This window comes from Orbilia oligospora (genome assembly GCF_000225545.1).
Source record: "Orbilia oligospora ATCC 24927 unplaced genomic scaffold scaffold00083, whole genome shotgun sequence".
Taxonomy (NCBI): domain Eukaryota; kingdom Fungi; phylum Ascomycota; class Orbiliomycetes; order Orbiliales; family Orbiliaceae; genus Orbilia; species Orbilia oligospora.
This window is the reverse complement of record NW_011645640.1, coordinates 413,007-439,592: the sequence shown is the minus strand read 5'-3', so window position 1 is coordinate 439,592 and position 26,586 is coordinate 413,007. Positions and strand designations below refer to the sequence as shown.

The window sequence follows — 26,586 nt, the reverse complement described above, 5'->3', positions numbered from 1 at the left end:
GCCAACGGGCTAAATGAATGAATCAGCATCGGCGTATGCACAACCTTTACTCAAGAAAATTACGTAAATGCAACGATGCAAGATCAGTTCGCCACTTCCTCAAATCCCAAATCAATCGATAAAATCGCTTTGAGGAGATAAATGGTCAACTGCGATAGACGATAATATTCTATCGACATGATGCCCTGATCCGGGACGAGATGTAAAATCAAATGTTGGATTTTTACAATTATCAGCTGGGGGAAATCCGACCCCGGCAGGGTATCTACCATGCCAAGCGGCTGCACCAACCCCCACGGTAGATCGTGCCTGCGGGTTAGCGAGACATCGCACAGCTTCACATTCCAACAATGTAACGAGCCTCGACCGAAACCGGCTCCTTGCGCATGCGGTAACCCCGCATTTCCCCAAGGCATTTATTTCCCCAGAACGCCCTACCGTCAGGATAAATGACTTTGTAGATTTTTCTCAAGCTCCTCTTGTAAATCGCAGCTCAAAACTATTTAAACCTGTCGTGCATTCTCTTCATAGAGTTAGAGGTCGCATAGCTCCGAATTTAATGCCGTCATCGATAGAAGATCTTTATACCCTTTTGTGAATGGTCTTTTGAATTATATTATTCGCTTCTATCTTTACACATTCTATTCCGTTTCCGATATTTCTAGCATCTCCATTCTAGAGTTATCTGATAGTATATTAGTAAAACTCAGGACCCAAGCTTCCACCATGTCAACAGTTCTTATACCCCTCCAACCACGAGAAACTCCAGACTCAAACATGGCTACCAAAGCAAAAATTCTCATTGCAGACCCACTGAGCGAGTCTGGACTTAGTCCTCTCTCAGACCCAAAATTCACCATCGATATCAAGACTGGCCTTTCGGAAGCTCAATTGTGTGACATAATTGGCGATTATGCCGCCCTTGTCGTACGATCGGAAACGAAAGTTACAGCAAAGGTGCTGGCATGCGCAAAAAACCTCAAAATTGTCGGTAGAGCCGGCGTGGGAGTCGATAACATCGATGTTAACGCCGCAACGAAGTTGGGGATCATGGTCGTTAATAGTCCCGATGGGAATGTCATTGCTGCAGCTGAGCTTACGCTCGCATTGATTTTGGCTGCGGCTAGGAACATTGGCAGGGCATCTCATGGAATGAAAGAGAGCAAGTGGGAGAGGAAACAACTAGTGGGTGTACAGCTCAAAGGCAAGGTTTTGGGTATCGTGGGATTTGGCAAAGGTATAACACCTCTCTAAGCCACCTCTATATTGATTAATAATTAAGAACTGACTGGTTTTGTTCCTAGTTGGACAACATGTTGCCAGAGGGGCAGTTGGAATGGGCATGAAAGGTGAGCTTGCATGGTTGATATCTTTTTATGATCAAGTGTATAAATGCTAACATAGAACAGTAATCGCTACGGACCCTTATGCATCGGCCTCGATAGCCTCTCGCCTTTCAGTCAAACTTACTACGCTCAAGGAGGTCCTGGAAACCGCAGACTTCCTAACTCTTCATACACCGCTACTCCCATCTACCAAGAATATGATAAATTCTCAGCAACTAGCTGCTATGAAGTCAGGCCATAGTATCATTAATGTCGCTCGGGGAGGCCTAATTGACGAAGATGCTCTTCTAAAGTCACTTCAAGAAGGACATACTCGATCGGCGGCATTGGACGTCTTCCCTCAAGAACCACCATTCAAATCAGCTTCCTCCGTCGCGTTAATGGCCCATAAGAACGTAATTTCAACCCCTCACTTGGGCGCTTCGACTGCAGAAGCTCAACATGCAGTTGCAGTAGATGTCACAGAGCAAATAAGAGATGTTCTGTTAAACCAATTACCTCGTTCGGCTGTGAACGCGCCAACAATTAGCACCTCAGACCTCGAGAAAATAAATCCATACACTCAGTTAATTGAAAAAATGGGACAACTGTACACCGCCCACTTTAAGCACCAGCCTCCATCATATGAGCTCATATTTTCCGGCTCAATCGCTAGTGTTCCAACTGCGCCACTCTTCGCAGCGCTAATAAATGGTTTAACGAAGTCAATTTCCGCTAGAGGAACCACCGTCAATGTTGTCAATGCTAAGTTGGTAGCTAAAGAGCGCGGTATCGTGGTTCAGGAACGGAAGGTCCCTGAGGATACTACCTACAGCAGCCTGGTCACTATCAAAGGTGCTAACGGAGATATTATCCAAGGCTTTTGCAGTGAAGGGAGCGGACCACAGATCGTTCGGATTGGTGACTTCGAAACCAACTTTGTACCACAAGGAACAGTTCTCATTGCTAGGAACTTCGATAGGCCGGGAATGATTGGTGTTGTCGGAAGAATTTTGGGAGGCGAGGGTTTGAACATCAAAAATATGACAGTGGCTGCAAGAAAATATGGGAATGGTGAGAAAGAAGGAGACGCTCTGATGATACTAGGGGTGGATGGGGGCAAAGTTAGAGAAGGAGCACTAAGAGAAATCGAATCCACTAATGGCATGTTGAGCGCACAAGTGGTTTCCTTTGACCCGTCAGAGGAAAAAGTATTGGCAAAGCTTTAAGCTGGGTGTATTGGGCTAGTACTGTGCCCTAGCTCGTATCGGCGTTTGGTATGACGGGTATACATATACAGCGTTCGGCAAGGAGTTGGTCATACATCGGTCGCATCCCGTTTATAAGACCACAGATATCGCTTGAACTATTGCTTTCGTTATGGAACTTCTGACAGGGAACAATATCGCTATTTACAAATATTTGAAGTCATATTTACAAGTTGTCGAGAGAGTGGTATTTACAGAGACACCCAATTCAACTACGGCTTAAGAGTACGAGCAATCGCATAGTACGCTGGCTTTTTCTGGAAATTCTTGTCCCACGGAAGAGCATCTCCTTGACCGGCAAAGACTGATGGGACCCATGAGTTTTTCTACAAAGGAAGGTCCACTTGTTAGTTCATGAGATAATATAATATGCGCGGAATCAATATTGATAAAACTTACGTCTGTGAAGTTCCAAACGGTAATACCGACACATCGGCCAGTGACCTTGCAGGCCTTAGTTACGGTCTCATAGTCCTTAGCCAATTGCGCATCGGCCGCAGTTTGATTTGCTGGCGGGACATTCATACGAATGTCGAGCTCGGTGATGGCGATCTCAGCACCTGCAGCAGCCATCCGGTTGAGATTGGCTTCAATGTCTGTTGGAACCTGGCCACTGATCAAATGACCTTGGAGACCAAGTCCGTGTACTGGAACACCGGCTGCCTTGAGTCTCTTGAAAAGGTTAAGCAAGGCAGTAGACTTGGCATTGACACCTTCAACATTATAGTCATTGATATACAATTTGGCGGCTGGATCAGCGGCGGCGGCGGCGCGGAGTGCAATTTCGATATAAGATTCGCCGAGAATTTGATAGAAAATGGAGTCACGGAAAGTACCATCCTCATTGAAGGCTTCGTTAACAACATCCCAGTGGAACATTTTGCCCTTGAAGTGGGTGGCCACCTGTGTGACGTGGTTTTCTACGACGGCCTTCAAGGTTGTGGCATTCCAGCTTCCGGTAGAAACCCAGCTGGGTAATTGCGAGTGCCACACTATCAATCGTTAGCCAAGTCTACTCCCATGTTTGGGCCGTATTTCGGCCTATGTGGAACGAGTAAGCTGCGAAGCCGTACCTAGAGCGTGTCCGCGAATCTTCTTGCCGTACTTAAGGGCCCATGCGACGATCTGATCAGAATCCGCATAGTTGAACGATCCCTGAGATGATTCGGTGGTGTCCCACTTTTGGCTGTTTCCTGGTGTAATGGATCCAAACTCTGAGGGGTCCGAGGCAATCCTCGCCCAGGTGCAATTCATGACATCGTCGTAGATCCAGTCACCGGCAGTACCGAAGTACTTACCTCTTCGAACGGCAAAGGAGTTCAATCCATCGGTTTGAGAGTTTGGATCAACATAAGGTCCGAATGTTGTACATTCGGTGACTGGTACTCGCTCACAGGAAGACCACCCTAAATGAATTGAAACGAGTTAGTGACAGGTTAAGGGCACGTTTAGAACTATATGGTGTATGGCTTTCGCTGTCTAACATTGGTTCAATACTTTGCAATAAGCTCCCTCGACACACTCCGTCTCGCCCGTCCATCCTTCTCCACCGCCTATAATTTTGATTTCATTAGCATGACGCATAGCTCTAGAGCAATTTTAGTACTAACAGCGAGACCACAATGGGACCAATGCATTGGTGGAAGCGACACACGCCGCCAAAACTCCAACCGACGAAAGTATTCCGTTGCTTCGCATTTTGTTTGAAAAAGGATACTGAATTGTACGCCACCGAGATTCTGGCAACTTGGGTAGATGCTACAGGGAGACGTTGAAAATTTGGGGGTGGGATATAGGTATATATATACTGCCGACGATCTCTTTAGCATACCCGCCCAAACTTGTGAAGCCTTGGAGGGATCAAGGGTCAACGTCAGCTTGTTCCCGATAGTAGATATACTATAGGTATCATACATGTACCTGCAGCGCGATCCGAAACCTGGTATTCACATGAGCATTTTACCAGGTAAGCGGTTCTTCCGAACTGACGCCATTTACGTCGCGCAGACAGAATAACACAGAAGAATTTATCTGCGAACAGTATAAAATCCGCTCATTTTGCTTTGCCACTAACACAGCCATGCATGTCGAATTCTCAATGCATGTGGGGTCGGGACGCCTTCTTGGAGGCTGGATTCCGAGATCAGTGGAGAATCTTTTGCATTAAATCGGGATTCAATCCCGTCCTTCGCGTCCTGTACTATGAATTTACACCAAAAGGAGGAGCGAAACCTACCAACCGCGCATCGAATTAACGTAGCTAATCCTGGGAGCTACCGGGAAGCCTGGTGCCGAATTAATTTGGGCCGAAACGAATAACATTGTCGCTTCGTCTAAACTTCGGATGAAATTCTGGAAGCATAAAAAAGACGATCAAGCCTTCCAAATTTCTGGCAGACCCTCTTTCCTTGATATTTCTAGTAAAAAGTTATTTTCAATTCAGTGACATGAATAGAGCGCCAGTAAATTTTTGGATTACGATACGACGCCCTTTGCATTGCTCCCAGCGAGACCAGATCTGATTGCGTCTTTTTTTGCCAGAGAATCTCATATCAAATATGTGTTGATGACTCCACAATCCCACAAAACCAAGAGAAGAAGGTCATTTCTCACGGGCCTATCAGCCGGGAAATCCCCGTCTATTGTTTCAGATCAGACCACCATGCAGGAACGTGGAGCCATTCCATGGTTTAGCTAGGAAACGGTAGGATCTACGAAGGAAAAGGATGTTTTTGAATCCGAAGCCTAAGAAGCTTCAGTGAGAAAGTAAGATTGATTATATAAAATTAAAAATTTACAAAATGTACAATTAAAGTTAGTTAGCCATGATTAATCCGCCCCGACGTAAACAGAAAAAAGCTGTACTAGACTGTGTATCGCAAGATCATTAAATATTTAGTAATAACAACAACGCTGCGCCCAAGATCCTTGCCCAAAAGTAACCATTCATGAATAGATGCTCAGAAGTTCCCATTAATTACTCCAACAGCTCAAATTAAGCAACTAGTATCTCATCAGGATCAAGAGCTGGCGGCGAGTCCATAGCGTCATATGCTGGAGGAGTCCCCGTTGAGCAAGAAATACCAGTAACACGCTCGAATACCTCTCTTCGAACCTTTTCCAATTCTCCGCGAGCAGCTGCTAACTGCGCTTTGGCATCTTCCATGTTATTTTTCGAGTCAAGTGCTCTTCCTCTTTGCGCCTGGAGTTCGAGCTGGACCTTTTGATGCAACAACCTCATCTGAACATAGGTTTCCTTCACCTTCTTATGGAATTCATAATCGGAGACTGGATTATCGAGAAAAATTTCAGTGGTATGGCCACCTGCGACTTTGACGGTATCGAAAGGTCCAATTGCATCTTGGAGATCGATCGCTTGGCCTAAAAGCATTTGCGCCTGGGACACAGTTGACTTGGCCTTGCTCAGATTATCTCGCTCGATCATATCGGCAACGGTACCGCCGCCCCAGACGTCCCAAGAGGAAGCGGATAGAGCTTCATCGCAGAATTTAACCGCCCTCGCGACTGACTTTTCGGCTTTGAACATGAGCTTTTCGGCTTCTTGGTCGCTGTTGCACCTGGATTGGGCTTCGGCAAAGAAATCCTTGGCGTGCTGAACTGCAACTTCCATTTGATCCTCTTCCGGAAACTCTGGAGTCGGTCCGTCGAATACTTTCTTATAGAGTTGTTCAGACTGCTCCTTAAGGTTCACGTACTGGTTTGTTTGAGTTGTGAGCTCCGCAACTCTGTTTTCTGTCTCGGCGATTGTATCTTCTAAGTATCGTTCTTTCTCCTCGGCAGCCCGTTCGTTGTGCAGTGCGTCAAGATACTCTCGTTCTTCTTTTTCAATTTTGGATACGAATTTTTCAGAGCGGCCAGTCAACTTGTGGGCATATCGACGAGCGAATGAATCCCGAAGATCCTGGTGACCTTTTCGCTCTTTGCTAGTGATTTTTCTGAGCTTTTCAAGCTCCGTCTTGAGGCTTGTAAGTGTCTTTTTCAAGTCGGCGAGGTATTTGGATTGCTGTTCAAGAGTAAAAGGAGCATGTTCTAAGTCCGACATTTGAGAAATTAGAGAAATATGGGCGTCGGCCGCCTCAAGGATTCTAGTTCTGATGTCCGCCATCGCGATTTCCGTGAATGTACATACGTCGGTATTGATATATGTAGTAGGACTCGGGGTCTCGTATGGACGAGTTCGAAAGCGGGGTATCAGGACAGACTCTCCGTATGAAGGTGGAAATAACATAAATGAATATATAATATGGCGCACTATAATACTATAGCACTAGTTAAATAAGTATAGTAGTTGGTTTAGCTTAGTATGTTTTAGCTAATCGCAGTTGGCGATGGACGATTGACGAATGCGGTTTGAGATGCCTTTCGATAAAACTTCCAGATAGCTATGGGTAGCTTTTGGCAAGAGGGAGGGTCTACTTTCTTTATATACCAATCAAGGAAGCACGCTCCTCAGAATCCTTCCCCGGATTAAGTCTGGGCCAGCCTTGTCGCTAAACCTGATTACGTTTCGTAGACATGTCGCGTGAGAGATTTCCTGAAAAGCTTTGACATGTCCATTCATGACATGGATCCAAGGATACACTGCGCTTTCACACTGCATATTCGCTCACCCTCCGCCTCCTTTTTGTCCCTCCGAATCGCTGTAATGGCGCTCATTAGTTGTCTAAGCAATATCTTCACCAATATTATCTCACAAAAAAGAGAATCAAAAACTTATCTGTTAGCTAATAGCCAGCTAGCAGTGCTGCCTGAGAATGACGTCTTGGCCCGCCAAATTTGCAAACAGAGTCTGTGCGCGAGCTTGGGGATTGGCGGGATTAGGCGACAACGCATCTCCAGCTGTTGTGTTTTCAATGACATGAAAATCAGGTTCTGACTCAGCCACGGCAAGTTTTTCTAGAACACGGGCCGAAGAGAAAATATTTTCCAAGAGTGCAGAGCTCAAGGGATGGATAAATTGCCCCAGAGTTCTCCAGCTAGTTATGCATTATCTTGACCCTTTGCATTTGGATTTCGATTGGATATAGCTGTACGATGGACTTTGTGCAGTTTTCCTTATCATATGACCATATCACGTAATTTTAATGTAATCGAGTTCGACCCGGCCGTACAAACAGTCGACACAAAGTTTCGGTTGCATTTACTTCGTCACGATCACCAGCAGGGCATAGTACAGAATAGTCACCAGACTTCGATACGATACAATACTGTCAGAACTGTTTTTTATTCAATTTTTTGCATAGCCTGCGCGAGTGTTTGCACCGCCTTCACCTCTCTTATGATATTTAATATCACCATATCCCTCAAAGGTATCTTGAAACGTTATCTCTCCAGGCGGCCCTTAATTCTTTATTAAACGATTGAATTTTGGTAGCCTTCTTACCTGTGCACAACAGTTTTCGACAAGGTACACCATCCAGACAGTCCCGGAACTCTTCCGACGATTAAGCTTTTCTCCATGTGGCACTGGCAGTGCAAGCTGAAAATGGCTAGCGATCACACGACACCTTGGAACAATGAGCATTTTTTCTGCTTCTTCTTGCTTCAAGATTTTCTTTGCCCAGCTCTTAATATGCACGCCCTGCCGTTTGCTTAGGCAGCAGATCAAGTGGATACGATGATAACTACCCCGGTCACTTGCCCCGATATTAAAAACCCGTTTTTCTTGTCCTTAAAAGTCTCGGGTTCCACCGACAGTTCTGTGTATGGCGGTAAAGGCTAGAACGGCGTTGTACTCTGCCAGCAAATAAATGGCGTCGCGCTAATTCCGCGGGGAGGTGATAAATGGAGATTCTATTGCATTATTTTCGATTTTTTTTTCACTCGCGCCACCAGCACGCTAGTAGCTCTCCCGCGTCAGGCTTCTACCATTGGCACCGGCAGTGGTCGAAATAGATACTTACGTATTATCTGAAACCTTTATCTCAGCCCTCCAGAGACAAAATTCGCGCGGAAGGATGAACAGCGCTTGCTTGCACTGCATGATCGAAAAAACGGTTTGTTTCTGGGCACTATGGGCCCTGAAGATTGTTAAAATCCGGTAACTGGTCTTGCGACCAAGATTTGTGTTGACCTGTCGTCTTGTCTGAGACAGTCGACTGCAGACCGTGTATCGATGCAGATCACAGGGCAGCTGACGACCAATTCAGCCATGCATCGATTAATGAAGATTGGGGAGCTCATGAGCGACTTTAACGACTGTCATCACCGAATTCGGACGAGTTCAGCCGCGGGAGATCCACATATCGAGACCAAGCCTTCAACAGTCGCGAAGTCGAGACCCTATGTCTACGGTATCTACAATGTCATCTTTAGATGCTTCTAGTTCTGTCCGTACGAAAACTGCAAAACCTGACTCCCGCTCTGTCTCAAAGATAGATCGAGATGCGTCACAGGCTTACAAGCTCCATTGCGTCCCAAAATCATCAAAGAAAAACAATCAGGTTAGAAGCCAATCTCAAACATCCAAGCTGTAGCTAGAAGCTTTCCAAAATCATCGCTTCGACGCACTGTACGGCTTTGTCCCTATCTAGAAACAGTTCTGACGGCGTATATAGCCCAAACCTCTTCCTAAACCCGCTTTAGACGAGTATAAGGGTGGTTCGTCGCCTTCCAGAGCACTAGCTCCACAAACCCCTCAGAAGAGTGCGGAGAAACAGTTCAAACAGACCATTGAAGGTTTTGAAAAGCAGCTTAAGATCAGGGAAGCGGCGATCACTGGCTCATTTGAACAAAAGCTGGCCATCGGTGGGAAAGAGAATGTCTCAACATCCATTCACGCAAAGTCGGCTCTCGAAGAATCTGAAGGTCTTCTTGCCCTCTACGAAGAGGCGCCAGCTACAGAAACCCAAATCGAAGATCTAGATTACGACCAGTACGAAACCAATCGTGCCAATTTGCTTCGATTATGCAAAGTCGCTTATGAGAGGGGTAGAAGAGATGGAAGCGCAGAAGATCGTAAGAAGATGAAGGAAGAGTGCTACTGCCGCGGCTTCAAGGAGGGCCATAAAGAAGGGCGCGAGGAAGGGTGGAAGGAAGGATATTGTGAGGGCTATGACGAAGGATACATGAAAGGGCGGGAATATGGTGACAAAAAGATCGAAAAGGAAATCAACGAGGCGATTGCTGAGTTGACAAAGAATCCTAACGCTTTCTTAACTAGCAGTGAGTATCTACCCTGAGGCACTGTGATAAAAACGCTTGATATCTTAACTATTTTTGCTGGTACTTAGCCCCGAAGCTGCCCATGGCGCACCCGGAGATCACAGGAAAGTCTGTCACCAATATGATATGACATTTCACTAGAAGGAGGCCTCCCGACTTTCAACAAGCGGTTGTGACCTCTCTTCTCTCTATTTCTAATATGTTCATTATGGTTTTCGGTTTTCCTTTTTAAAATTGATACCCAGGTCGTTATTTTTTTTTTGTTATAAGGGATGAATGTTCTAAAGGAAAAAAAGTGCGGTATATACGATGATGGTATATCCGGAACTAGGAGATTTTGGACATCAAGCTAACTCTAGTTCATCACTTACTAATACTAATAGTTAGTCTCGTATCCAGACGGTGTGCTTGACTAATAGTCACTCTGGATATGAAATATTCGGTTCTAAAGCTTGAGATTATATTAAAATCGAAAGTTTGGGATGCTTAAGAGGCAAAGTTTGAATATCTGTTTAGTAAATTAGCTAACCTCCAAGAAAATTAATTGATTGTTGGGCTCGAGGGCTGGTTCCAAATGCCACTACTTGAGATAGGGTACCTAACCTCTTTAACGGCTAGTTTCTTCAAAAAGATTGATATTTTTTAAAATATTATTAGGCTTCAATTAGAAATTAATTTGCATAAAATCTATCAAAATTAATGGCAAGGGAAGCCCGTTCCACCATTCGTTGAACCCGTATACGTGATCGTAACCAAATCTGTTGGAGTGGTCTCACCAGACAACACGATCGAAGCTCAGAAACCGCTACCAAATCTAACACATCTACAACGCAAATTTGAGACCCAACATGACAAATAGGACTCCCGCCCCTACCTGATCTCGGGGCTATGTAATACCGTAATCCACGAGCCTAAAATTGAAATTCTAGAACCCGAACTATGAATCGGATCTTGAAGATTTTGAAATCGAGCTGCAAAAATCCGAAGGTGCTATCATTACATCGAATCGCGCGAGTCTAGGATATTAGTGATAGATGGATAGAAGGAGGTACGTATACGTGTCAATGTTACCATGTGATGTTTAACTAATATCAGCCGGGTAAGCTTATAAACGTTACACATGGCACTCGAGATCCCTGAATACTAAATGGTCTCCATAAAAGGAACTATAAATTTAATTAAATTTTGCAGGATTCACTGTCCGTCCGACACGCCACAGCTGTAACGTTATAGCTAGCAGCGGGCCGGCGGCGAGTCCGACGTAGCTATAGCTTAGTTCTAGAATCAATAGTGTCAAAGCGACAATGTAGTACGAAATTTGCTCGTTAAGTGATACTAGGTCATGAAACGAAGTTGTGGAGGGTATTCCCGGCTAAACCGACATATATCTCACTGTCTGTCGTATTGATCATATCTTATTAGCTTCGTCAACAAATAAATAGTAAGCTTACCATCCTGTCTACCGATCCCAATGCGAGGTATAGATGGATATTGAGGGTAAACTTTTATCGGTCGCAACATTGATACACCGAAAATGAAATTTCAAAAGCACAGATAAGCAAACCAGGCGGCTCACGGCTACATCGCATCCGGCTTGCGCGAATGGTGCCTGTAATAGGGAGGTGCCAAAGTCGCGATTGCGCAAGAACTATTCCGAAATACAGAGGTGTAAAATTACCGACTTCAGTGAAAACCTAGCATATATATACCACTAGATAAGGAAATATCAATGGGGTTGAAGATAAACCGCGGCGGTAGATCTATAGAAATGTACGAAGAATTTGATAAAATTCACTAGCTCCCTTGCCAACGCCCTGGAAAGTCCTGCAAGTGCAACGTTGCAGATGCATAACGAGCTATTCATCAGGCCATGCCTACAGATGGATTCTTTATAGTCGATCATTCCAACCCCTCAATCTTAGTTCCCGGTAGCTCTGGGGCGTTGCCATTCGGGAGGCTCCATGGGTTCGGCTGCCCAAGATGGAAATATAATCCCTCAAGTGCATACCCCACAACAAAAGGATTCCAAATACGTTTCTGGTTATAAGAAGCATTATTGAAGCCGTGCGCGTGTGAACTCAAACAGATCATAAACTGAAGAGAGGGCACCGGCTCAGATGCGGCTGCAGACGCATATGCCAGGGGCCACATGTGCACAGCACAATGACTAGGATTAAGTTCTTTCATGCACTGCACAATAGGAAATGTATAAACCCTTAAGCCTTAAGTTCCGAAATTGCTATTTATGAGTCAAATTAAGTCGCCGTTTAGATGCACGTCGGAAGTCGAGTTATGGCTTATCGATAACAGGCTCACAATGATATCTATACGTAGGCGTACAATAAGTCCTATAACTAAACTTATTTATAGAGAACAGAAAAGGTACGAGGTAGAGGAGTAATCAGAAAACAAAATCTGAATTCGCAATGTGTTAATATCCCTATCTTATTTATTCTATTGGACCGTTCTCAAATTCAGATTTGAATCTGACTATCCTCCAATTTTGGATCAATGGTTAAATAAATGCAATGAGTACACGTGTTGATGAGTATTATTCATCCACAAGATAATCCGAGAATTGTGCTTATGAAACAATTTTCCTTTGAAGGTCTTAAGCGGGATTGGAGAAAGCTGATAAGCCGCACGGTGCGAATACGCGAAGGTTGAGAAAACGGAACTATATTCGTTTAGCGGCTGGTTTACACGTACACACATCTAAGTATTTAGTCGAGCTGAACCATCAGCCCATTCAGGTTCTCAAGGCTGAGCATACCGAAGATATGATTGATGTCCCTGCCCTGTCAACATCAGCAATCCTATAGTAGTTAAGGTCCCGGGATTATTGAGGGGTATTGAATCCCTTATTGATATACAGATGTTTGCAAAGCCAGCCAGCCTAAGTCCGTGAGGACAAACATCTTAACATTATAATATCAGCTTATAACGTTCTATTAGTTAACAAGGGTCCATTCCGAAAAGCAATTAAGTAGGCCGCTAGGTCAATTCGTTCGTACTTACCGTGTTCGAATATTCCTGAGCTTTTCCATGAATCACATAAGCTATAACACTAGTGCTATCCGTACTGCCGTGTGTGGTTCGGTTCTTGTTGAATCCGCCTGCTAAGGCACAATCTGGTCTGACCTCACAAGGAAATTGTTCCTACCATGTCATACTTCGCACCATCAGCAATATAGATCATGTTACCGTAATATTTCCCTGGGCCAATAGAATCCTGGAACAATGATCGAGAACCCGCCAGAGCAGAAAATTTAGAATTTTCTCGGTGAGGTTTATCATACGAATATTGAACATGATACGATATGATATTCGAGCAATCCTTTGCAGCAATGCCTAATAGCTCCGTCGTCGCCTATGCATAAGATTATAAATATACGTAAGTATATATATATCATATGAAATCGGGGTTTAGGGGTACCTCTGGATACCGGCCCTGTACGGCTATACAAGTGGCATCAATCTGGGGGACGACTTGGCCAGCATGCATGCAGAAAATCATATTCGAATATTCTATAGTTGGTTATCGAAAGACATACTGACTAAGCGGATCCAGTATGTGGATCCCACCAGAAGACGCAAAGAAGCTAGAAGGGGCGAAGCAGGAGTATAAAATTAGACCCCAACGGGCGGGATGCATACTTGGATGTTGACCTTTAAGCGAATCTGTGATACCAGCCCGCATAGAAGCTGCAGCCGATATAATGTCCGTACGTATACCGACATCCAAGCGTAAATGGAATGGTTATCACAAGCCCCCGAGGTATAGATATCCTCGAATTGGTTTTTAGACGGCAGAGCAGAACTTTGATTGTGTTGATTTTGTATTGCCATGTTGTTGGGGGATATTTCTAGACATTCAATGTTGAGGTCTGGCTCGGGGCTGGGCCAGAGCTGACGAATAAAAGCGTTGAGGGTACCCGGTGGGTCTGAAGTATCGAGAAATACTCACCCAACTGCTTCCATATGTATTATATTCAAGTCATTTCAGCCACAAAACTCCTTTATGAGGTGACTGTTGCTAATGGCGATACCGGTATGTACCGTACCACTGAGGACTTTGATGGGATCTAATGACCTGTTCCATAGCTTAGATCGGCTGCTGTGGCCGAAACGCCTTGAACGAGGCTGAGCAACGCATCTGCATGCGCGCATGAGACGGGATGGTATAGTACTTACATGGTACCTGAATATCGATATCAAGACCAAAAAAACCCCGGATATCAAAGCCCAAATTAGACCGGCGATAATTGGCAAGGATATATCGGACTTCGAAGCCGCCTGGGAGTCAATCCTGCCTGTGTTGTTCGCTTTGGAAGCCTGCATGTCTCAGGAACAATCTTCCCCATAAAATGCTTCGATATGCGCGCGTGGCTCTAGAAACTAGGTTGTTTGGACCTCCAAAGATGCATTACAGCATTATAAATGCCAAGGCGGGATAGCGAATCCAGCGTATGAATCGATAGGGTGATGCCTCACAGCCCCCACAAGAAGCGAAGAGGGGACATGTGGATGGTTGTTTAGCTAATCTAGGGACTCTTTACTCTTTTGGATCAGTTTTGCTCTGTGACGACGAAGCAGCAGGCGTCTTCGCTGGGGTCGTGTGCAACCTAATCTCGCCCTGACTAAGCTTGATCTATGGGAACATTTCCGCAGGTGCAAGGACTGTGCAGCATCAATTTGTCATTCCTCACTGGAATCCGAATCGCGATAGGGCCTAGGACCAGATTGTGGCGGAGCCTAAACTTGGATCTGGACGGCTGAATGTGGACAGGCTAGGGTCGATCTCTCTGGATTTTGACGTGATGCATGGCTGTAGTGGTGGGATAGGTTCGCTTTGCAAACCTCCAAAATGCTCCCACTTTAAGGAGTACTGGCACTGTTCAGTGTATCCTGAGACTAACTAGGCTTCCCATGTGCGTGTTCTAATATTTCCCCTGACAGCGAAAACGCCGACATGTATGAGGCATACCTCAGTGCGCGTCTATGACCTGTGCAGCTAAGGCTGAAATGACATATTATGTCCAAGTTAAGGTCATCTTTGTGTCGTTTTATGAAACGCCCCACTTGCAATTGCATTCGTAGGAGGAGGGAGTGGCCTGGCTGTAGTTACGATGCATTCTCCGAGGTTTTGTTATTTTCTGATAAAGGAAAAAAGTATCGTTCAAGGTTGTTCGAATATACACCCCCCGGCTGCAGCCAATGGAACATGTATGCATATCCACCTCCTCTGTCTTCTCGCACATCGGGAACCGCGTTCGGGAATGGCGAAACCGATGTCCGACTGGCCCCATGGCTGTTAATGGCCGTATGCCTATTATGTGAGCCCCAAGCCCAAGCCCAAGCCAGTGCCAGTCCCATCCATGGCCATGGGCTCGTTCGGTGCTAAGGCCAGTAAGGTAGCATCGTGCCAAGACACATTCCGCCTTTGAATGGCCCGATTCAACAAACAACCGAGAAAATAATATTTAATCCCTTGAACTCCCGTGAACTTTTACAACCTAAAAATTCTGGTTCGACACTTACGAACCGTACCATCGAGGATTCTGCACGAGTTTGGGCCGGCGACGACGAGACAGGTATCAATAGACCGGTTATGATTTCGAGAACAGAACGGGGCGAATCCAGGCACGAAATTGGATAATATCCGACAACTAGACCATATCCATGCCGAGAGGTGTAAAGGACGAGGGGACTTGTTTTTATTGTCGACGGGACAAGAAGAAGGTGCGATGAATCCACGCCTGACAATCCGACGTCCGGGCTAGATCCCGCTGAAACATACGCGGCTCTGGCGGTCCGAGGATCGAGGATCTGGCTCTATCCCAAAGGCGTAAATCATATCATCTAACTCGGCGGTGTTTTGGCAGTGCCTACGGGAGACTCCCAAAGGCGAACCGGAGATTTGCGAGCGCTGTGCCAAATATGGCTACATATGCGCCGCTACCCAACCGTCACAGGCGGAAAGCACTAGACGGGTGCTGAATCGACATCGATGTGACGCCTGCAGGAAGCATCATCAAGTGGTATGTTGGTGTTCGGCTTCCTTCAAAAGACTTCTACGTTTCACAATGCTGACTCTCGATCTCCCATTCCAGTGCTTACCTATTGACCGGCAATGGCCGGATCGGTGTGATCGCTGTGTCAAGCGGAATAGAGCTTGCTCTCCGCCGTTTACGCAGTCAGCAGCTGGTCGTGCACTGGCCAGTTCATTATATTTCCCGAGTCTCAATCCGACCGTAGCTCAAAGTCCAACAGGCCAAGCAAACTACCCTTCACTATCAAGCGTCTCCAACCAAAGTGCCAATAGCCTTGATGCGCCTTCTCGGTCAAGATCACAGATAACCGATATCATGTCCATCGACAATGTCCTCTCCGACGCACCGGAGCAACCACGTTACGACTATAGAGATTGGGTACAAAAGCTTGAGGAACATCAATTTAGGCGGTGATGCATTGGGATCGGCGACGACGGGCGTTAGGCTTTTTGTTTTTTTTTATATATTTTGGTTTGTCGGCTTGATTAGTCTTGATTGATGGTTATATTACGGTGATACTCCTGGAGACGCGATGCTACTTCTTATTTCCCTGTTCTTGTCATGTGCTCTTGATTCTGTAAATAATATTCTGTCGGCGTAGTGTTACAGCGGACAGGCACATACCTTGCCTCTCCCACTCCTGGGATTGGATTTTTTTCTCTTTTTTTTGTTCTTTCTTTTCACGAAGACTTGCGACGACCAAACTCCGTCTATGAGGCGGATTACTGAACAACCCCCGAAGGCAAACTCCGGATCCTCTAATTCACATGAAACATTCATGGTTATTCCCAATATTACTATATTTTTACTGGCATTTTTCCATGTCTTGATCCGAAACCTAGAGGATTAAATCCCACAAGTCCAGCCTTTGACCACAGATCTAAACCAATTTTTGACCAGAGCTCAGAGACAAGGAGTGAACTCGCTCAAGAGTTGAGTCATTTGAGCCTCAACGGTGCAATAAGAATGTGTGCTAATTTTTTAATTTTTTCCCCCTTCCTTCTGAAAATCTAACTAACAGTTACAGGGCTCTTGCTATTCTGCCGTTAAATTCGACTGGTGACTCCACTTCTTCTCGGCCACGAGGCAGCCGAAAAACGAAATCCACGCCACCTAATCCTAAAGTCTAGCATGCAAAATACTAAACCATAAACTTACCTAATATTACATAACGTTATATCCGGCTTTTGGGCTCTTTTGCATGAGACTTTTTGTAGTTTGAAAGAGTTGCCCAATTCTTTTGAATTAAAGTTGACATATGTGCAAGCTTAGCTTACGGATTTGATGTTTCATATCTCACTAATAGGCCTCTCCACAGTAAATTGAATCTAAATATTTATATATACATCTTGATTCTATGGCCCAAGTGCAACATTTGCTTCATCCATTATCGCCAGTTGGATCCAGACCATGTGAGAAAATGAAGATTCTCGCAGTCATTTTGATAACCTTCGAATCTTAAGCGTGGGCTTCGGCATAACATAACGTCATTCCTTGAAGTTGGGATCCAGCTGCCATTTGATGAAGCATACATTGAATGAAACAGGCAGCGGCACATTGCGGACGGAATACCACTTTAACTCTAATAATTAGCCCAACTATCCCGATCGAGGTACGAATGCTAAAATGGCTCTAACGTTAGGTGCTAACCAAACCGCACACGCGGGATTGAGATGAACCGTTTCGAAGTCGCAGCCGCGTAAAGCCCCCTTCTTTATAAAATATAATGTCATCCTCGACCTCCATGGATCCGCTGTTTCCGCCAAAATACTCGACCGAAATAGAACTATCTCCCACTTTTCTGATTTGAAGGGCAGTACATTTGAACTGCTGGGAAACCCGTTTATATAATTATACAACATCAATTTGAACTTTAAATTTGATAGCTGCCTCACTTTATAGGTATAGATGTCTCCTATATCTACAATAATTGCAGGCTAATTAAATACTGGCATTTTCTCTCGGACTCATATAAATTAAGTTTATATACTTGTTATATTCGTGATGCTAATGAAGGCTTAAGACACCCTATGAAAACTAGCGCTGCTCTTGTTTACAGTATCATTAATTGATTGCTAACAACGAGGCATGCAGAGGGAATAGATATTATAAGATTGATCTTGAAACTTTATATTTAAAATCAAAACGATATATGTACTAAGTATTCGAGTACTCTAGCACTTGCCAAGTGGAAGATCGGACATTCGTTAAAAAAACTCCAAGGATATATATCCAGTCCTGTATGTATTATCGATGAATATCAATTGGTATCAATAACCAAATGTACTAACCCAATTAAAGAACCATCTTTTGGAGGAACTGCCTAAACGGGTTAAAGAATTCCTTGTAAATTATTGAAACCTTGTCTGGTAACACAAATTTAAACTGGGGGGTATACATCACTTATTCCGGGCAACCATAAACCATATATACGGCCATGGCCGACGGGTTACGTATATATAACGCCACGTAACTTGACGCTTGCTGCTTCAAATTTGTTTGTTGTGATGCGTCAGGACCATCAATTAGGCGATACTAGTATATATACTTGGACACAGAAAAAGAGGAAATATATCTTAGCTAACAGAAAAACTGTACATGTACTGACGGCATAGCTAGTAACAATGTTGGATCGAGGCCAGCGGATCGGTTTGTTTGACGGCTGCTGGTGGAGTGGGCAAGCTGGCATTGACAGATAATGAGCGTTGCAAAAGTTGGCTCATACACCCACGTTCTTGGGACTGACACCGTTGGTTTCAGATAACCACGTACACGTACGTAGAATAAGCATATGCGCATGTTAACGGCTCGAAATATCCGAGTGGCACTTGTTTGGGTCATATTTCTTTAGTTCTAAAATTCTAGGCCCTTAGCTCTCCGAAACTCGATCCGAACGATACAGGCCACAGGCCAACGATGCAAGCCGTCTGCACTAGTAGTGGTGCCATCTAAATTTATATCTTTCAATCTAATCCTAGGTATGACGCAGATTCCAAGTTCAGCTACTCGCCAACGTATCTTTATTGCGCCTGAGCTCCTCAGTAATAGCGACATAATCTGTTATTAAGACCGGTGATATACCGCGGAAACCATTTATACATTGCCGAGGCTGGGCTAATGCAATGTGTTCATATAGCTAATATAATTATAATACCTAGTCTCGAACCCAGGCAGCTAATATAAAACAGACAACATGCAACACACGAATCTTAGCAGAATTAACTGTACGATATTGTTAAGAGGTAGTATTTAGGTAGTTACTTATATACCAGGGTCTCATTAATTTCGCCTGAGGATGTGAGTATCATACAATACTCCGCTAGTCTCATTTCCGGTGTCTACTCGGTGCCATAAAGAGCTCCTTCTCATTAAATAATTCTGAAGTTAACTAGTTTATCCGCTGGCCATGCAACCATTAAGACTATCGAAGGATAAATTTAGAAAAGGCGAAACTCAAAGTTGGTGCTAGAACTGGACCACTTTCGCTTTGGAGTTGGAGAAGAGAGCTCCTAGAAGATCAAGGTTTCTAGATGATCTAAGCGGTCTAAATAGCTTTCATATACGTTACATACGTACTTGAATGACGGGTTCTGTAAAATGTCAACTGGCCTAAGGCATAATCCAGGCATCGCGATTCACTGTTGACATGTTGGTTATCCTGTCAATCTGGACTTAAGGGCTGAATTGCTTAGGAACTGTCTATATATATATGTATATAGTGGCTCTTTGTCTCAGACCGAAATTCGATATTATAAAGGTACAGTCACCCGAGATTTTAGATGGTATCTCCTCGCTACTAGTTAACGACAGACCCGAACAAGGATCGACTAAACGGATAACGAGGTTCACATCCCCACTTAATCATCTAATAGTAGCTATAATTCAGCCATGGGTTTCTCTGCAGGAACTCCTCCAGTACTGAACCTCATAATCTTAATCCTAGTATCAACGATTTTGCAGGAGGCAGTGGCAAAACCTCTCGGGGCGGCCCATGTCGAGTTATCCCATTCAGGGAATCAGACACAACTATTCATGAACCGGACTACCCCAATGATTCCGCCTGCTGTTCATCTCGATGAGAAAAAACTGCAGAATAAGTCTCGAATAGATGGCTTTCAAGAGAAAAGCCAAACTATTAGTCGTAACGTTAACGATTCCATCACCCTGAAACCCGATAAACGGACTGGAGGTTTCCAAGGGCCTATCAACATTCCAACGGGATACTATCTCGCTGATATGATAGTGGACTGTGCGAGCCCCCAGGAGGTATTGGAAAGGACGCCCGAGGATTTTCGACGACTTGATGCTGGGACTCGATATCTTCAACAAGGATATTTCTCGAGTTATCCAAGATGGCGCTTTCCCTCAATCCAGCGGGCAATAGAATATTTCTGGGAGCGGGCAGGAGAGTGCCAGGAGTGCAGCTGTGCCGCTGGAGATGGGGCTCCAGACGCTCTAGAGGACGAAGACGCCGCAGTATACGCATTGAGGCCCGGAACCCTGGAATCAAAATGTCCTGATTATGGCGTTGCAGCTAGGTGCATGCTTATATTTGGTACGAGATGAAATCATAATGTCTTCCCTCCGTCGGCAGGCGAAAATCACGCTGCTAATATACTCGTACTTCTTCCCCTGGTCTACATTATTAGGTTGCTGGTGTAAAGAATTTTTATTCTATAAAGATGACCCAGTTAAAGGTCAAAAAACAGGCAGGCTGCATTTTGGCTATACAAAAGGTAGATACCTAAGAGGTCCAGCAGGTTCTCGACTATCAGCGCTTGGAAAAGAGACGTACGGAGCCGGGGCAATTTTCCCAATGTCTTATACCGAACCGCGCGAGGAAGGGGAAATCTTCGAAGATTTGCCAGGTGGACAGTCTGAAAAATACTTTGTCCCTGGCACCAAAGAGCCATACTACCTTGAAGGCCCAGAAAGCGACGCGGACAAGCTGGATGCGTTTGGGCGCCCGTCGCTTAACTGGCTACAGAATTTGCAGTTTCGGTCAAGCCAGTTTTCAAAGAGGAAAAGGGCCATTGAGACGGATGGTAGGGCTACTATTGGCAATTCATCCCAAATTCGATAGATACTGCGTCTCTTCATGACGGTAGCAAGATGATAGAGAAAGCTAATCAATTCCCAGAAAACTAGCTAGTGAAGGCGGTCCCATGTGTTTGCCTATGCTACGCTCATAGCACTAGCCTGCAGTTCTTGTTTTCAGGTTATAGTGTTAGCTGAAAGGCTCGAATATCAATATATTTTAATGTGTTAATTAACATCAATACCGGCCCCATTCATATTCAGCTGAAAAACACATTTTGCTTCCAGGTCTGGGTACGAGACAAATATTTTGTGGTTATAAATATTTCTATATAATAGCGTTCGGCCTAGGCAATATATCTTCTGCCAATATTCTCCACTTGTGAGTTTGAACTGTTTATTTTGAATGTTAGTTTTTAGTTTTCACTTTTACTTGTACTTTTCCTCTATTTTTATACGGGATACATACATGCTATTCCGAGAATTATAATCGATTGTAAGCTAAGCCCAGGATTTGAGAGATTGGTAAAATATCAATTGGGAACTTGAACACTATAACAGATTTCCTAAAGTACTAATACTACAAATCTCGGTTGGTTCAGCTATACAGCAGAGTAGAAGCTAGATTGAGCGTATCAATGACACCACTTAGATACTCGAGACCAAGTTCGCAAATATAACCAACTAACGGTTTCAAATCATGTTTTAGAAAGTTTCCCATTGGACACCTAATCTACTCACACACTGCATATTTTTACATCGACCGGCTTCTTATTATATGCACATGCTGCCATCGCGCATGATTAATGCGAGTTAGGCCATGTGTATTGGAGCGTAGCATGCATCCTAACACAAAAAAAACCAACCTTGTTGTCTAACTCGCGATCCGCGTCTTGAGATAGCTAGGTGTCCTAAATCCATTTAACCAACCTTACACGTTTATAATTTTGAAAATTAGCGGCGTTAAAAAGCGGCGCGTATGATTGTATACGAGCCTGGATTTGAGGATGGCTCTGCTGGACAACACTATCGTATAAGCACCTAGCGAGTACGGACCTAAACCCTTAGATGCACATAACCACCTTTCCAACATAGCATGCACAGTTGAACTTGCACCCGTCTTGCCTCCAAACCAATGCGCAGTTAATCCCGATGTTGTTTTTCCTGTCTTGATATCCTCCCATTACAGTGGGAACATTGTTGGAGTTCGAATGCCAATGCCTTTATACCTTGGAAAGTATATTATAAACCAACAAGGTATATATATATTCCTCGATTTCTTTAACCTAACATTATACTAACAACCGAGTCACTAGGTTTAGATTTTTTAAGGCGTTTTTTGGGCACATCTACAACTTATTCTCATTCACTCTGTACTCTCTTGCCTTCCCGTGGCACACCCTCGCCTCACTCGCTTCCGGTTTCTATGGCTTCCATTATTATTTTTTGGATATCAAGGATTTAAATACCAGCAATCGCGACCTAGAGCTGATGACCTCATGTCCGGTAGAATTTAGGACAGCATAATAGCTTTCACAAGCTTGGTTTCATGGTATTTCTGATACATATATTATTTGAATTCAGAGTATGGCAGGCGCTTCAGACAAATACACGCACAAAATGATCCTGATTCTATATACTCTAATCTTTCTCGCTGGATTTTCGGCAAGCACATCGTTGCGAAATGTCTTGAAGGACCCCAGACCTCAAACTCCCAACCGGCTCAGTACAGGAAAACCAAGAACAAGAGGGTTTTCGACCGTGGTTTCGACAAAACCTCAGCCCATCCCTAGTATCCAGAGCCTTGAAACGGTTCCACGGCCCCTCCAAGATGACCTAGAAGATAAGACATCGACTCAAGTCAAAGAGAAAAAGCAGGAACAACGCTTCGGAGACAAGGTTCCTGGCCAGGATTCACAGCCCCCAGTTTCTAACAGCACCGGTATCTCTGTCAATCGCAGAACAGGCCGCGAAGGTTTGTTTTATTGGGCGGATATGAGAGTAGACTGTCATAATCCGTCCGAGACTATCCGAGCTACGGTTTCTAACTACGCTTCTTGGGACAATGTTGGTCTTGGGCCTGACTACTACGTCGACTGGAATTTTTTAGTCAGGGAATTCGGTGAGGCCAGTGTCCTTAACCTTATCGGTGAAAGGTCGCTACATTGCCTGGATTGTGACTGTGAGACCGAGCTTGAGGACGAAGAGGGCCAGTGGGGGCTCAAGCCTAGCGATACAAGCGCTAACTGCGATACTCAGGTGAAGGCTGACATTTGCCAGTTAATATATAGTAAGTCAGCCTTTCTTCAGTACCATTTATAATTTACAGGGAATGATCATGAGTGTGGACTAACTCGGCCCCTCTGTGGGGAAATTAGATTGTGCGTGTCAAGAATTTCTCGCTTTTCAAGACGACCTGATACGTGGGAGAGGCGGTGTTCTTTATAAAAAGGGAGAACAAAACAATGGAAAGTATTTTAAAGGCCCTGTGGGAGATCCTAGCCATAAGAGAATACAATCGGATCCTTACAGCGACCAGATTTGGGGAGGAGGTCATCAAATTCAAGGTTACATGGAGGATATGGAAGATTTAATATCAACAAAACCAAGCTGGCGCCAACTTGTTCCTGATACCAAAGAACCGTATTATCTCGAAGGTCCTGAGGAATTTGAAGACCCCCGTTTTGAATCCCTTGCTAGAATAGGAGCGCTCGCTGCTGGGTATGGAACCTTTTTGGCAAACAAGGCAATGTCAAGGTTTCCTAGAGCTAGAGGTAGTAAAAGCTCTTTGTGGAAACGAGAGAACCCGGATGTTGATAGTTTTGAAGGATTCCAGACTCCAAAGAAATTAGAAAGAACCCCTGCTACCTAATTCTATATATTTTATCAATTGAGATCGTTAAAAGCTTATAAGCACATTATATTTCATATGACAGAGTAATTTTAAACTTTGTCTATGGCTTAAATTCCGCAGACCTCGCTCCTCAGGTTGGCTAAGTTTTGAAGTTAGTCCTAAATTAATTTAAATCTAAAAGCAACACCAACGAGACCAAAAGTAACCATAAATATGTTAGCATTGGCATCAAAGTCGCCTCGATGGGGCTCGAATATATTCGAACAGGCCTTCGTTCTGCAGTGCTACAGACATTTTTGGTGGTACGCATATAGCTCCTAGGAAATACCTAGGTATATTGGAAGCTGGATATCCATTCCGTACCTTCGCCAGAGTTTCTTTAAAGTAAAACAAAACAAATCCTCACCCATTCTACTCTCCAATTTTGAGGAAGGGCGATCAAGACATGTTTATATAACCTTTATACCTTGAGGAATTGGCACTTAGGTTTTCGCGCTAGGATATTCAGTATGTTAGTTTAATTTAATTCTTATACGATGGGCCAGTCGTTAGGCCTGTTACATGCAACTAGTTGCATCCATAGGAAACAGAACCATCCGGATCGGTGGAACTCAAAACCCTCGGGTTAATTCAAAGCCGAAATAAACCTAGGCTTAGTCATTGGTAGTCCATCATGATATCAGTATCATCAAGTTTTCTTCTTCCTTTTTCCTTGATGGTAATGGAGCTAACGCAACTTTGAAGCTAGTTAGCCGACATTACATTCAGTTCGGGGCCAAGACCGCAAGAGTCTTGAGACTTGAGTATCTTTCTGCAAAGGTATAATACTCGACTTCGCCTATGTTCTTAAGATATCGCATGACGCATTCCTAGTTCTTTACAGTATTTATGGCGCATTCACTTAGCCAGGCGGCAACTCTAATCCAACCTAATATTCACAACTGATTCTACCACAGACCTTGCCCGTGAAGAACACTCTGCGTAAATCTTCCTGTTTGTAACAAGCCTTGTTTGCATGCGGGGCATCGGTGCTCGGAGCTTCGAGCCAAGCCCTCAAATTAGCCCCCGTCTATATATATCAGCCAATTTATGATATTTAGCATTGCAATAATCGAGAAATTCTCTTGTATGGACAAGATTAACCAATTATTAATATTTTGTCAGGGCAAAAAGTGCAATTACATAAATAAACCTACTCGGCTAGTCCCGTCTCCGGTGTCGTGAGGTTAATTGGTAATGCTTCCTGGAAGATAATGTAATCAAGAGCATACAAAGTCAATGCGTACATGGATTGACACGGACTGCCGGTAGGAAAATAGCATCCGCAGTCCGTACTCGCAGGTAATTACACATGTAATTGACGAATTCGCGAAGTTGAATGCCTAACTCTAAACCCCACTATGTATTTTACTATCGCCGATTTAGCTTCTCGGCAATAATTATGCCCGGCCCCAAGGTATCCATATCCAGTAATTTTTCGGGTTGATTTCCGTGGCCTATCGAAGCGGTTGCGCAGTTGCCCGGACTTAAACTTCAAAAATCCGCGCGACTCAAAAGTCAAGAGTCTATAAATTACAGAAAACCGAGTCCCAGATACCAAGACATTATTAATATTCGATTAACAAAAGAGATCTACATAGTATAAAATATTTTTATTTCAAAATCATATAAAAGATCTTATTAGCTACGACAAGCCAGACTCGATCTTAAGCTAGCTCACCACAAAACAAGCGCTACAACACATTTCCACTCAAAATCCAACATGTCGTCGTCGAACTATGTGTCCAACATTGCTCTTGTCGGTGTAAGTAACCTATTGCTGTTGTACACCCATGAGGCCTCGAAAATAAATAAGCTAACAAGTCTAAAGGCCGGTGGAAACCAAGGCAAATATATTGCTGAAGAGCTAGTCAAAGGTGGAAAGCATACAGTCACCGCTATTACCCGTGCCGACAGCAAAGCCAAACTCCCCGCCGGAGTTGTCCCAAAGGTTGTCGACTACAACGATGCTTCTTCCTTAGTTGAAGGTCTCCGTGGTCAAGACGTCCTCGTTATTACGGTTTCAGTGGCTGCGCCACCAGATACTCAAACCAAATTGATTGATGCTGCCAAAGAAGCTGGCGTCAAGTTTGTGATTCCCAACGAGTGGGGATACGATTCCGAGCGAAATCCACAACTTCTCCGCGACATGCTAATCGGAGAAAGAGTCATTAAGATCAGAGAATATTGCCAATCTAAGAATATACCGTTCATCGGAGTAAATGGCGGATTCTGGTATGAATTCAGTCTTGGGGGCAGCGACATCCGGTACGGGTTTGAGATTGAAAAGAGGGAATTCACTCGCATCGACAGTGGCGACATCAAAATTAGCACTTCGACCTGGAATCAGGTTGGCCGTGGGACTGCCGGCCTACTTAGTCTCAAACTCTACCCTGAAAGCGCAGAAGACAAGGAAACCATCAGCAGCTTTTTCGGAAAATCCTTCTGTGTTGAGTCTTTCAGAGTCAGCCAGAATGATATGTTTGAAGAGCTCAAGAAGGTCACCGGCACAACTGACGCCGATTGGAAGATTACAAACGAGAATCACAAGGAGAGATACGATCGTGCTATCAAGATGTTCCAGCAAGACGGTGATTGGAGAGGTTTTGGTATGGCTATGTACACCCGAGCTTTCTTCCCCGACCAGGCGGCTGCCATGCCAAATATTCAGAACAAGTTACTCAACCTGCCACAAGAAAACTTCGAAGAATCCACGAAAGGGGCCATAGAGTATGAAAAGACTGCTGCTATCTATGTCTAAACGGAGGGGTGGATTGAGAACAAGATTTGTGTATGTATAAGAGAATATACTACGGCGCGGCCGG

The 26,586-nt window shown here is 44.4% G+C and overlaps 8 protein-coding genes across 8 annotated transcripts; 6 read left to right on the top strand and 2 right to left on the bottom strand.

Moving 5' to 3' along the window:
- Nucleotides 1-777: 777 nt before the first annotated feature.
- Nucleotides 778-2,554, top strand: AOL_s00083g125 (uncharacterized protein; the record flags this gene model as incomplete). Its single annotated transcript, XM_011125304.1, has 3 exons — nucleotides 778-1,237; nucleotides 1,305-1,349; nucleotides 1,410-2,554. 3 exons carry the CDS (start codon nucleotides 778-780, stop codon nucleotides 2,552-2,554), a joined length of 1,650 nt encoding a protein of 549 aa, XP_011123606.1.
- A 251-nt stretch (nucleotides 2,555-2,805) lies between these two features.
- AOL_s00083g124 (uncharacterized protein) lies at nucleotides 2,806-4,291 on the bottom strand (the record flags this gene model as incomplete). Its single annotated transcript, XM_011125303.1, has 5 exons — nucleotides 2,806-2,919; nucleotides 2,993-3,585; nucleotides 3,667-3,999; nucleotides 4,078-4,146; nucleotides 4,204-4,291. 5 exons carry the CDS (start codon nucleotides 4,289-4,291, stop codon nucleotides 2,806-2,808), a joined length of 1,197 nt encoding a protein of 398 aa, XP_011123605.1.
- Nucleotides 4,292-5,588: 1,297 nt separating this feature from the next.
- AOL_s00083g123 (uncharacterized protein) lies at nucleotides 5,589-6,842 on the bottom strand (the record flags this gene model as incomplete). Its single annotated transcript, XM_011125302.1, has 1 exon — nucleotides 5,589-6,842. One exon carries the CDS (start codon nucleotides 6,840-6,842, stop codon nucleotides 5,589-5,591), a length of 1,254 nt encoding a protein of 417 aa, XP_011123604.1.
- Nucleotides 6,843-8,916: 2,074 nt separating this feature from the next.
- AOL_s00083g122 (uncharacterized protein) lies at nucleotides 8,917-9,795 on the top strand (the record flags this gene model as incomplete). The annotated part of the gene is made up of 2 exons (XM_011125301.1): nucleotides 8,917-9,057; nucleotides 9,172-9,795. 2 exons carry the CDS (start codon nucleotides 8,917-8,919, stop codon nucleotides 9,793-9,795), a joined length of 765 nt encoding a protein of 254 aa, XP_011123603.1.
- A 6,069-nt stretch (nucleotides 9,796-15,864) lies between these two features.
- AOL_s00083g121 (uncharacterized protein) lies at nucleotides 15,865-16,245 on the top strand (the record flags this gene model as incomplete). Its single annotated transcript, XM_011125300.1, has 1 exon — nucleotides 15,865-16,245. One exon carries the CDS (start codon nucleotides 15,865-15,867, stop codon nucleotides 16,243-16,245), a length of 381 nt encoding a protein of 126 aa, XP_011123602.1.
- Nucleotides 16,246-19,719: 3,474 nt separating this feature from the next.
- On the top strand, nucleotides 19,720-20,914 carry AOL_s00083g120 (uncharacterized protein; the record flags this gene model as incomplete). The annotated part of the gene is made up of 2 exons (XM_011125299.1): nucleotides 19,720-20,386; nucleotides 20,481-20,914. 2 exons carry the CDS (start codon nucleotides 19,720-19,722, stop codon nucleotides 20,912-20,914), a joined length of 1,101 nt encoding a protein of 366 aa, XP_011123601.1.
- Nucleotides 20,915-22,488: 1,574 nt separating this feature from the next.
- AOL_s00083g119 (uncharacterized protein) lies at nucleotides 22,489-23,740 on the top strand (the record flags this gene model as incomplete). The annotated part of the gene is made up of 2 exons (XM_011125298.1): nucleotides 22,489-23,158; nucleotides 23,247-23,740. The coding sequence occupies 2 exons, from the start codon at nucleotides 22,489-22,491 to the stop codon at nucleotides 23,738-23,740; spliced, it is 1,164 nt and encodes a 387-aa protein (XP_011123600.1).
- Nucleotides 23,741-25,484: 1,744 nt separating this feature from the next.
- On the top strand, nucleotides 25,485-26,522 carry AOL_s00083g118 (uncharacterized protein; the record flags this gene model as incomplete). The annotated part of the gene is made up of 2 exons (XM_011125297.1): nucleotides 25,485-25,526; nucleotides 25,593-26,522. The coding sequence occupies 2 exons, from the start codon at nucleotides 25,485-25,487 to the stop codon at nucleotides 26,520-26,522; spliced, it is 972 nt and encodes a 323-aa protein (XP_011123599.1).
- Between the last annotated feature and the right edge of the window lie 64 nt (nucleotides 26,523-26,586).